We start from the raw sequence: 12,746 nt of genomic DNA, 5'->3' as shown, positions 1-12,746 counted from the left end.
GGGGAAACGCAAGGACAAGGGGAGCGAGGTTATGTGGATTTGCGATTGGTCCGTTAGAACAGTGATTACGGAGTATATTATGAAACCTATGATCAGGTGCAGATGAAAGAGCGGTGCTCAGACTGCAACGCTCGGAATGAGAGTGAGAGAGTGAGAGAGTGAGAGTGAGAGTGAGAGAGAGTGAGTGAGAGTGAGAGTGAGAGAGAGAGAGTGAGAGAGAGAGAGAGAGGCCGAGGCGGACAGTGTTTTTCAGTTTAGGGTTTTCCGGAGCGCTGGGAGCTACTGCTGCCATAAAAACCCGGGTAGTGGCGTCATATCGCATATAATCTGGGAGCTTAGTACTAAATGAAAATGTGGTGTGACTTACAAATATATACGTGGCTGTGCGAACACACACACACACACACACACACACACACACACATGCTCCAACACGCATAGGCCGTCATTTGTTTGCGTGTGCACAAACACACACACGCACGCACATACGCACACACACACACACACACACACACACACTCTCTCATCAAATGAAACATAGACACACATTTATATATAAGCACATTACGTCCAACTCCCATGTGCTCTCACAGACTGTAACCATACACATCAGCATCATCAAACCACTCTCTGACAGTATGAGTTATTGAGCTGAAAGAGACGGAGACTCGTTTTGACGTTGGTGAGCAGGGTCAAGAAGGAGGCGTCGGCCCTTTGTTTTTGCTGGATTACCTGCTTTCCTTTCCTGTAACTGCTGAACCAAGTTCCTGGCTTTTCTTTGTTCCACGCCGCAAGTTTCACCTAGAGAGAGACACACACAGACACAGACACACACACACACACACACAGTTAGAAAATTAGAATATTAACTGTGACTGCTAGGTGGGTGGGGGGTCAAGGGAGCGACACACAAAGGAAAACAGACTTCCGTTGTTGTCATCAAAACAATCTTGCGTTCCGCATTCGGCAGACGCCCCGGTCTCTCACCATCGCAATCTTCTTGTCGGGGTTGAGGCAGGTCTCCCCGTCCGCCGTGAAGTTACAGTAGACCTTGAGGGAGTCTCGGTGGCAGCCCTGGTTGGGGTCCATCCAGTATTCACCTGGCGACGGCACAAGAGGAAAACGCACATCAATCACGCGGCGCAGATGTAATCACCACGAGCACATCCCGGATGTGGCGTCGACACTATAGGTGACATGATGAACGGCTTCAGGGCTTTAATGAGGAGCTGGGAAGAGAAAGCTCTGCGCTGATTTAAGATGATGGAGCGCCTATAGATCGACAAACCCGTTTAAACCCCCCCAAAAAAACACATTTGGTTAGAAAGAGCGAGAGAGAGGGTGAGACAAAGCGAGAGAGTGAGCGAGACGGACACAGAGAGAGAGTGAGAGCGAGAGAGCGAGAGAGAGGGGGAGAGGGAGGGAGAGAGAGAGAGAGAGAGAGAGAGAGAGAGAGAGAGAGAGAGAGAGAGAGAGAGAGAGAGAGAGAGAGAGAGAGAGAGAGCGAGAGAAAGCGCAAGAGAGAGAGAGTGAGAGAGTGAGAGAGAGAGAGAGAGAGAGAGAGAGAGAGAGAGAGAGCGAGAGAAAGCGCAAGAGAGAGAGAGTGAGAGAGCGCCATAGAGAGCCAGAGAGAGAGAGAGCCAGAGAGCTGGAGAGCCAGAGAGATAAAGATCCGCCACCCCAAAAAAAAAAAAAAAAAAGGAATAAAATCGAATTCCTTTTCCACTTACCGTCTTTGTAGCCGGGCTGGACCATCATCAGCTCCTTGCACGTGCGTGCGGGGCTCTCAAAGGTCCCCAGGGGCCTCCTCATCAGCTCCACCTCCGTCTTCATGGAGCTGAGCGAGGCGAAGACCTCCTCCATGCCCTCCGCGTCCTCCAGCGGCTGGTCCCCCTGCAGGGCCCTCTCCTCCCTCCCCTGCCAGTCCTCGCCGCCGTCCCACGAAGAGCCCGCCTGCCTCTTCCTCTTCCTCCTGCCCTCCCTCATGTGCAGCGGTGTGACATAGGTGGCGGGGGGTCCCTGTGAGAGAGGAAGGGCGGAGACGGGGTGCTCCTGTAAGTGCAGTTATAGCGGCAGAGGGCTTCACAGGCCCACGGTTTCGCGCCCTTAGACTAAGCCCTCAGACGGCTTCGAAGAACGACTCGCTGAAACCCAACGGGAAATAAAAGGTAACGTTGAGAAGGAGCGCAGTCGATTGATCCACACCACCAGGGATGGCTCTGAGTGCAATCGGTGCCAAACGGACCGGGATGATGGTCCATTGATAAATATCTTTGATCCAAAGCATTTAACAATACCATGGGGGGGGCTACAGCCTTAAAAAGTGTAGACATAATACCATTCACATGCACATTGTTAGAGTAAAACAATTCATACAAACTTTAACAACACGGTCAAACAGACTGTCTAGTCCATGACTTGGACCAGACAGTCTGTTTGTATCCGAGCGAACAACAGGACAGCTCGACAGAAGGAGACGAATAAAAAAGGGGGGCAAAGGGAACAACTCACAGCTTGCCCCGGGGGTCCGGCGGGCCCGGTGTCCCCTTGAGGGCCGACAGCGCCCTGAGGAAACAAGACACACAGCGGCGTCAAAAAAAAAAGATCTCACTCGGAGTCCCCTCTTTTTATCAGGCCAGATACACCTGCCGCTCTGCGGGATTATCCCGCTCTGTGGATCAGCACTCCTCGGCCCGGGCCCGGGCCCTGTCAGCACACAGTATCATGGTTTTCAGGGGCTTCCCGTCGTCACGCAGCCTCCACCTGAATCCTATCAGCACGGATTCCGCTAGAAGAGTCCCACAAAGAGGCTCCGGGGAGCGCCGGTACACCTGGCCTTTGGTGGTTAGACATGTGGTACACACGTCTCAGAGCCACGCCAGCGCCGTGGCTCTGAGACGTGGTGCAATGGAGCCAAAAGGCACGCACACCGACACACACTTAATGCACACACACAGATCACACGCATGCACACACACACACACACAGATCCAGTATCCACACAAATACAAATCACACGCATGCACACACACACAGATCCAGTATCCACACACACTGATCAAACACACAAAAACACGCGCACACACACACACACACAGATAATTTGTCCACACACACACACAGATCACACACATGCACACTCACAAACGCACACACAGATCCAGCATCCACGCACACAGGTTCAGCATCCTAACACACACACACACACACACACACACACACACACACACACACACACACACACACACACACACACACACACACACACACACACACACACACACACACAGCATATGGTTCCGACAGCTGCTAGAAAAACGTGTGAGAACAGCACAGAACACAGATGAAAAAGTGCAAATAAGTTTAGCCCACTCACCGTGTCTCCCTTCGACCCCTTCTCTCCGGCTGAACCCTAAGAGAAGACATAGAAAGATAAAGAGTAGATAGGGTTGCATCAAAAGCTTTGTGGTCAATTCAGCAGATAAAATAACTCATTTTGCCCTGCCTGCAAATGTTTACCTTATCTTGTCATTTCCACCGTAACTTTAACAAAAATACTGATAAAGGGGGAGAGAGACATCCATGCTAGCGGCGTCTTTACATCGTCGGGGTAGAGTCGTGTCTTTATTAATATTCAAAGCCACGAAACGGGATGTGGCAAATGTGTTTTCTTGGAAAAATATGCCAGCTTATCAGTGCGGCAATTAGGTGTCAAGTGCAAAACAGCCGATAGCCACATGTGTGGCAAAGAATATATTACCTTAAACCCCACCTGCTGTTTGAAGTAGCGCGTGCTAAATAGCTCAACGGGTTCAGTTAAATAAATGGTAGAGAACGTCGTGCTGAGTCTTGCACTGTGAGTGAGAGTAGTTACATAGGCGTTGGAGTGGCTACTCTGGACGCATTGACCCGACTTCCATTCACATTTATGGATGTTTTGATTATGCTTCAAGAACACACACATACTGTATGAAAATCTGAATTTGTGAAGGGCTTTAGATGACCCGTTTATAAATTTGGTAATGTATGTAAAGAGCTATGATATGTGTGGGTTTTTATGTGTGTGTATGTGTTGTATATGTGGATATTGGTGTGTAAGTGTACATGTGGATTTGGTGTGTGCATGGATATGTACGTGCGTGTGCGTGCATGCGTGCGTGTGTGTCTTTGTTTGTATGTGTGTGTGTGTATGTCTGTGTGTGCGTGCATGCGCGTGTGTGTGTGTATGCGTGCGTGTGTGTGTGTATGTGTATGTGCGTGTGCGTGTGCGTGTGTGGTCACTTACAGACAGTCCAGCTGGACCTGGGGGACCGGTGGGACCAGCAAACCCAGTGGTACCCTGGAGACAATCACAACAAACAACAACAAACACGTCTTGTAGTCTCCAAACTCTTTTTTTTTGCACAGATGTGCGCGATGCATAATAACAACAACAACAACAACAACAACAACAACAACAACAACAACAACCACAACGAAGAGGGCAAGAGCAGAGTCATGTGATGGACGCCTACCCCATCTCCCTTGGGACCTCGGGTGCCCTGCAGCCCCGGCAGGCCTCGGTCGCCCTTCTCCCCGAACTCCCCTGGAGGTCCGATCAGGCCTATCAAGCCACCGTGTCCCTGGGGGAAGACAGAACGAGACCGTGGGAGTCAGGCTGGTCCTCTCGTCATAGCCTTACTAAACCGACGGAAGTGGGAATAAATTACAAAGTGCGTCGGTTCACCCTGGATGGGTTCACTCCGCTTCAACCACAGATACAAACAATGATGAGATGGAACAGACTTTCGTCTATATATATATAACGCTATAATACTGTTTTTGGGTGGTCATGGAAACAGCTGGACGATGGCTCTATTTGAGCGTTCTTGTTCACGTTGGATTTGTAGCGCATTGAAAGGCAGAGGTGTCCCATTGTGCGCTATTGCGCATGATTATAAGAACCCACTGACCAATCAGAATCAAGTAATTACATTTTTTTGCGGTTTCATTCAAAACAAAAGACTGATTAAACACTCACTTTGTCGCCCTTCGTTCCATGCTCTCCCTTAAGACCTGGAAGACCTGATGGACCCTGGGGAGACATTACACTTTAAAGGGGTGTCCAGGGTGGACGATGGCATTGCCTTCGCAAGAAGTACCGGCTATTAACGAGGTATTAATGTCAGTAGGTCTGTAATGACGCACCATTGGCCCTGGAGGTCCGGTCTGCCCCGGAGGTCCATTTAACCCATGCTCCCCCTGAGGAAAAACAAGACGCAAATCAAGAGGGGAAAATCCAGACTTCAGTAAGGTTATGGCCCAATCCCATTTCTACCCCTTACCCCTTCCCCTAACCCCTCCCTCTTGTTTTGAAGGGGTAAGGGGAAGGGGTAAGGGGTAGAAATGGGATTGGGCCTAAGTATGGTGTCTCATAGAGGTCAGTAACAGAGCCCTTTAAACACGCACAAAAATGTATGAATAATATTTCAAGCTAAGCACAACATCCATAATAATATTCAACACAGCCTCATTCAAAGTAAAGACGAGCAGGCGACAAGCGGGGAGTGTACACTTACTGCCGACCCTGGGATGCCTCTGAGTCCCTGTGTACCTTCCTTCCCGGGGTGTCCTTGAGGGCCCACGGGCCCGGTCCTCCCTGCCGGACCCTCTTTACCCATGGGACCCTGTAGAAAACCAGCAATGTTGTATGTACTGTAAAGTTGTGCGGAACACATTTGAGTCGTTTGAGGCTGGTGAGATAACTTCCTTTTCTGAACGTAAGCTCAGTGTTATTCCTCGTCCATACCTTTGCTCCTTTCGTTCCTTGCTTCCCTTCTGTTCCTGCGGTTCCGACGTGGCCCTGGGTAGACAGAGAAATGGTCGGGGCGAAAAATAGAATGGGACATCATCACTAAAAACCTTTGCCTGTCGCTTCTGGTGATGGTGAGGGGAATAGGATAGAATAGATTAGGAAGCACATCTGAACATGGCGCTGCTATTTCCCATTACGTGTTTTTCTATCCCTGTTGAGTATGAACAGAAGCCTATGTAACCCGTCGGCCTTGTTAGTAAAAACATGTAATATATATTTTTCTTATATAGGTCATCTTGAATCCAGCAGATCGCGATGCTATAGCAGAACCTCTCCGGGGAAACGGGAGATGGTTACGCCATGTTTCCTGTTTTATAACAGAGATATTCTACAGAAGAAAACGAATTGACGAGAGGATGAAGCTTAAAGAAGGGGAGTTTAATAAGTGTATTTCTACAGTGGCTTCACAGTGTTGATTTGAAACCTTCACCGATACTTTTTTTACAGTTTATTACTGATGACCGAGATTGTGTTCGTGTTTACAGACGGGTTGAGACCAATTGGTTGATACAAATATTAGATGAAAAAAAGTGACACGCCCTGCTCACCCAGATTTGCAGTCGTCTGCCAACAGTCTTTAGATATAAATCTAAAGTCGGAGACTAGATATAAAGTGTTCCAGGTGTCTTAAACCTAAAATAACAGAGGACAACCCATTCCCAGAAGGTAATTGGAATTTTCGAACAGAACGCCACACAGAAGAGTACATCCCATGAATGAATGTATGAAAGGCATGTAAACATGCATACAGAGATATATATTAATATATGCATACAGTATCAGTTTACAGTTAGATATGTAAACTCACTCGACGCCCTGGTGGCCCCTGAGGGCCGGGCTCTCCAGATGCTCCTTGGGGTCCCTGCGGAGTGCAAAGGAAAAACAAAAGAACTGAAAATCAACAACATAAAAGTTCCGTCAAAATTGCCTCACCGCCACTAAGAGGCTGAAAGGATATCCGTTCCGTAGACAATGAATAAGTAATGAGCTCTCGCTGTGACAGAGAACAAAGCCGTTCGCTCGCAGTACACAAAGCGAGCGCACGGACAGACTCCAGCTACAGGTGTCGGCTACAAAAAGGGGACACAGTAAGCCATGATGGTGTGATAAAAGGGTATATACGCACGGCTTTGCCGGGCTCTCCATGGTCTCCCTTAGCCCCGGGCACACCATCCACTCCCTGGATAAGTAGAGGTGAAAATACAGGGATGGATATATTTATTCCTAAGAGACGTTTTTTTTTTTTTGATTAATTCATTTATTTCAGATAAAACTGTAGCTTACATTTGGGCCTGCTTCCCCAGGTTGTCCAGAATCTCCCGGGAATCCAAGTGGCCCCTGATCGCGAAGGAGATGAGAAATCAGTCAGGGAGGACTATGATACACACAACACACTCTGCCAGGGGGGAGGCCAGAGAGGAAGAGATGGGGAGAGGGGGAGAGGGAGAGAGGGAGAGCGAGACTTACAGGGTTGCCCTTAGATCCGTCCTCCCCTGGTGTTCCTCGGACTCCTGGAGGTCCAGCCGCCCCGGGAGGCCCGCTGTCACCCTTCTCCCCCAAATCTCCTTTACCTCCCTGGAACAACACAGAGCGATATAAGTACAGCGTGGTTTCAAAGAGAGCACGGCCAACGGCACTCTAAACCCCTTCCTTGACCGGGTAAGCGTCGCGTCGCAAAGCGTAGCGTCGAGCCGTAAGGAAACACTCCCACTCTCGTCGATGAGAGCTGCTCCTCTGAGTACGCCTGAAAGCACGCCCTACAAAATGCTACAATGGACTTCAAGTCCTTCATGTTTAAGTGTGATTTCGAAAAAAGTACACATGTTTGGATGTCAATTCATTAAATGATGTATGGATTAGTAGTTCTGGTTGCATATTGCAGAGGAAAAAATGCCCTCTTGTCAAATTTGTTAATAAATAATAAATAAAATATTTACTAGTAGTAATATTTTGCATTCCTGCATACAATTGCAATGTAATCCGTCACATCTAGATCCAACCATAGGTATCATGTGGCACCCCCATATCAAATAGAATGAAATAACTGGAGTAATCTAGCCCCCCCCCCCCCCCCCCCCCGATTTAACTACAACCCTGTGTCCCTCCTCAGACTATGCCTCCTCTTGTTTACTTTGTATCTTCTCGGTAGTTTCACTTTGCGATCATGTACGAGTTACGGTTGAAATACAGCGAGTTGTACGAACATTGTTGATACAAGGACAATTCTAAGAGACTGCATTTGCAGGGCAGTAAGGGCTGTCATCGTAGCTTCACGTGAGTTTTCTTGGAAGTTCGCCAATGAAAACATTGATCCGTTAGAAAAACGTCATCAATGTTTGCACAATCCTCTTGTGAAGGTTGGACACACAATGAAAAAAAACATATGGGCAGTCATAGGGGATTATTTTATATTCTCCTCTAACATGAAGTGAGAAAAAGAGAGAGAGAGAGCGATAGAGAGAGAGAGAGAGTGCACAAGGACAGAGGCGATGTGGAGGATTTATTTGTGTTGTCTGTCTGTCTGTTGGTGAGAGAGAGAGAGAGAGAGAGAGAGAGAGAGAGAGAGAGAGAGAGAGAGAGAGAGAGAGAGAGAGAGAGATCGTGACTTACAGCCTGGCCTGTCTCTCCAACGGTCCCAGGATCTCCACCTTCCCCATCCTCTCCCTGCAAGAGGAGAAACACTGGCTGTGAGGCCAACACATCTCCAACACACACATACATGGATGCATGCATGCTTGGTTGCACACGCACACATATCCAAATCCATACATGCAACTACCTTGGAGACGATAGCCCACTTACGCTTGGAGCAGGACCGCGCTCCACCTCCAAGACTTGGCAGCGGTTTAAATTGATTAAGTGTATTCCACGGCACACATTGCCGTGGATGGAACCTGGCACTGAAATACGTAGCCTCGTTAACCACGACCAAAGACATACAGTAGCACACTGTCCCCCCGCATCTCGTTAGCCAGTGCGGAAAAATATCAATTATGCCACTTATGTGTGCAGCACCTATTAATGACAACACCGCGCAGAGACGGGAAGGTAACCATGGCCGTGATGCGTCAACGAGGCAACTGCAGGGTCATGGAAACGGTGTTGCAGAGGTAGGGGCTCGACGATCAAGATACATACACACACACACACACAGGCCAGATACTCACACGTGTTATGTCAGCCCATTGTGTGATAATTGCAACACACTCACCTTCTCTCCTACAAGTCCGGGCTGGCCGACTCCACCGGTTATCCCGGGCGCTCCCTGGAGGGAGGAGAAGGAAGCGGACAGGAATCAGTAGGGGTAAAGTCATTGAAGATTGAGATTTTGAGAACACCCTTCCTGTTTTTTCAATCAGATTCACAGTCGGGTTTAGGCGTCTCTCTCGACTTCGCTCTCTCTTAGGATAGTGGGGATAATAGTGCATGGACTGCATGGACACGTACAGTAGATGTGCACGTGTCTGTGCATGCCCACATGCACTGAGTTGGTGTGTGTGTGTGTGTGTGTGTGTGTGTGTGTGTGTGTGTGTGGGTGTGTGTGTGTGTGTGTGTGTGTGTGGGATGGGGGGGGGGGGGTTGTGTCTGTCTGCATGCATGTGTTTGTGCACACGCATGCATGTGTCTGCAGATATATGTCTGCAGATCTGTGTCTGCATGATTTGTGTGTGTGTGTACACATGCATAGTGCGCGCGTGTGTGTGTGTGTGCACACGTGCAATTGTGTGAACACCGATGCGCTTGCTTGGTTGCACGCTCGCACGAGTGTGTGTGTGTGTGTGTGTGTGTGTGTGTGTGTGTGTGTGTGTGTGTGTGTGTGTGTGTGTGTGTGTGTGTGTGTGTGTGTGTGTGTGTGTGTGTGTGTGTGTGTGTGTGTGTGTGTTGTGTGCACGCGTGTCCCAGACGTGCACAGCTACACCACAGGGATATAGTGCTGGGGTCAGGTCTGGGGACGATGGGAAGAAGCCTCTTTTTCGCTAGAGTGCACAAACAAGGAAGCGAGGTAAAACCAAGCAGTACCTCTGAACTACCACCCCCCCCCCCCCCCCCCCCACACACACACACACACACACACACACACACACTCCTTTATATATCCTATTGATGGACCAGGCTATCTGTACCCGATCCAATCTGTGCTTCCTGTTGTGAAGAGCCGGCAGCAGGCCTCCCTGCTGCTAAATAATTGACCGTCGGGAGATGCTGCCGAGATGCCCGGCCATTATCGGAGGTAAATATAACCGCTTCTTAAGGAACCATCGTACTCCTGACGTTGCTTAATGATTCATAACGCGGTAAATATAACCCTGCCTTTATCTCAGGGGTTATATTTTTTAATGGTTTTTAATAATTCAGATTTCGACAAAAGTAGAGAGAGACAAGGGGTGGAGAGGAAGGGGGGGGGGGGGGGGGGGGGGGGGGGGGGGGGGCTGTGGTCTCAAAAATGACTTTGCAGCATGTAAAGGAGATGCTGACGGATAGTGTAGTGTACGGGGAAGGACAGGTTCTCCGTGGTGTATCCGTCGTCAGCAGCCGTTGGCGGGAGTTTCCGGTTGAGGTGGCTTTCTGTTTGTTATTTCGGCGATGCTAGAGGGACGTGCATTTATTGTCGTTTGCTCGAGCTAAACGTTCCGTTTTTTAGATAATCAATTTGTTGTTGTTGACGTTGTGTGTTAATGATGAAATGGGGTTGTGGTGTGCACGGGAGCGGTGAGTGAGCAGCCTTGCTGTGTGTGCAGTGGGTGAACGATGGAAGAGAGCAGCTGAGTTATACATTAAAGATGTGGGCAGAACGGGGCACGGTGCGATTTCATGTTTTTTTGGTTTTAAGATCACAATACTTGGCTTCCATCAGATTAGGCAGGAGCTGTAGCCACACTTGTTTCGCTTCACAGTCCCCTACCTTTCATTATTTATTTCCTTTTCCCATTTCAAAGACAAAAAGGCAACTTCTGCACAAGAAAGTAACCTGGATTATGCAGTCTTGAGGAAAAACTGGGGTAGTTGTAAAAGTTGCCAAACAACCTTGCTGAACCCCCCTCCTGATTCAATGTAAATGTGCCCTACATTCCCGTCGGATTTCCTGAGTCCTGTATTAGTTGCATTGTTGGAAGAATTAGGCTGACCATGATGCGGTTTGCTTAGGCCAAAGGGGTGGAAGCTGGGATACGGTTGATATAAATAATGTGGTGCTTTTGTCTGTAGGGGATGTATATCTTTGCATAGGCCCTCTCATTACTGAAGGTCAGAGGAACGGGTCAGCTACATAACAATGTGACGCTTAGAGGGTTTGTGATAGTGTCACGTCAAAAAGAACACCAGACCACGGCGGTCACACACACACACAGGCACACGGTTTTGAACTTGGGTCACTCAAGTACAATTGTCTGTGTCCGATTTGGCTACGGATGTTGCCTGGGTGTGGAGCCCAGAAAAGCGGTTGGGTTACCGATGCCCAAGCTTTAAAGATGAAACGGGGCGAGGAAGGTGGATGCTGTTGTTGCCTACCTCTCCTCCGGTCGATCCTTGGGGGCCTCTGGGGCCATGCAGTCCTGGGGGGGGCCCTGTGGGGAGAACGAATGAATGTTTCATGAGGGTGTTTCATGCTTTAATATAGGAAACAACACAAACAATGGACAAAGATCAAACGCCATGAACGCCGTGCACACACACACGCTTGCATACATACAGGCAAACGCACACACACACACACACACACACACACACACAACACACACACACACACACACACACACACACACACACACACACACACACACACACACACACACACACAACACACACACACACACACACGCTTAATGTAGTTATAAACACTGACCTAAATACAGACCTTTGCATACACACTACATCACTAGCGCCCTGGTTAACCCACAACCTCTGGTAAGTTCATCATTAGACGCACGCTTCCGCTCTGGCCAGGGGAGTGAGAGCGAGGGCCATGAGGGCTGCAGTGGCTGCATTTGCCTTTGTTCTTCACGGCGACGTGATGAAGACATCCCGGGCAGGTCATTACCCTCAGAATGACACAGGCTCCAAAAGGACACCTCCCACCCCCCCACCCTCTCTCTTTCTCTCCCCTCTCCCCTCTCTTTCTTTCTCCTCTCCCCCTCTGCTCCTCGAGCCTGTGAGATACAAGAGTGTAGTCTTGCAGCTACAGGGAAAATGAGAATAGCGATTTGATTCTTCCCCGTGCATCTCCAGAGAATGACAAGAAGCAATTAATCCTAACTGTGCTTGGCTCCGTCCTCGGCTGAGCAGATGCTGAGCCGAGCCGAGCACCAGAAACAGAACAACTCTGAGTTCTTGGAAGAAAAGGGAAGAGAGCCCTCTGTGTGTTCTAATGAGACGGGGACAGAGACACAGAAGGATGGGGAGAAGGGAGGGAGAGAGCGGGAGAGGGGAGGACATAATATGAGAGACATAGAGAGAGAGAGAGAGAGGAGAGAGAGAGAGAGAGAGAGAGAGGGACATAGAGAGAGAGAGAGAGGGGACATAGAGAGAGAGAGAGAGGAGAGAGAGAGAGAGAGAGAGGAGAGAGAGAGAGAGAGAGAGAGAGAGAGAGAGAGACATAGAGCGAGAGACATAGAGCGAAAGACAGAGAGAGAGAGAGATGAACCGTGTGATCCACAACACCCCACACATGAATGAAGCTTACCCACTGAGCTCTCTTTCTCTCTACCTCTCGCTCGCTCTCTCACTCCCTCCCTCCCTCCAGCCCTCTCACTTTCTCTCTCTCAAGCTCTATCTCTGCAGACCTCTCACTCCGTTTCTCCTCATCTTCCTTCTTTTGTTTTTCGTCTCTTTTCTCTGCATTGCCCTAATCTGCCTGTGTCGAGAGAGAGAGAGGAGAGAGAGACAGAGACAGAGA

The 12,746-nt window shown here is 49.1% G+C and overlaps 1 protein-coding gene across 1 annotated transcript in view; it reads right to left on the bottom strand.

The window, feature by feature from the left end:
* col5a3a (collagen, type V, alpha 3a) overlaps positions 1-12,746 on the bottom strand; it is a 54,540-nt gene that overhangs the window by 3,901 nt on the left and 37,893 nt on the right. Inside the window, 19 exon segments of the mRNA XM_060075105.1 lie at positions 733-801; positions 988-1,100; positions 1,731-2,019; positions 2,512-2,565; positions 3,377-3,412; positions 4,286-4,339; positions 4,515-4,622; positions 5,021-5,074; positions 5,188-5,241; positions 5,559-5,666; positions 5,789-5,842; positions 6,663-6,716; positions 6,981-7,034; positions 7,139-7,192; positions 7,322-7,429; positions 8,465-8,518; positions 9,066-9,119; positions 11,363-11,457; positions 12,108-12,215. Coding sequence (XP_059931088.1) covers positions 733-801; positions 988-1,100; positions 1,731-2,019; positions 2,512-2,565; positions 3,377-3,412; positions 4,286-4,339; positions 4,515-4,622; positions 5,021-5,074; positions 5,188-5,241; positions 5,559-5,666; positions 5,789-5,842; positions 6,663-6,716; positions 6,981-7,034; positions 7,139-7,192; positions 7,322-7,429; positions 8,465-8,518; positions 9,066-9,119; positions 11,363-11,457; positions 12,108-12,215 — 1,574 coding nt within the window.

Source organism: Gadus macrocephalus, chromosome 2, assembly GCF_031168955.1.
Source record: "Gadus macrocephalus chromosome 2, ASM3116895v1".
Lineage (NCBI taxonomy): Eukaryota > Metazoa > Chordata > Actinopteri > Gadiformes > Gadidae > Gadus > Gadus macrocephalus.
This window is presented reverse-complemented; position numbering and strand designations above follow the sequence as displayed.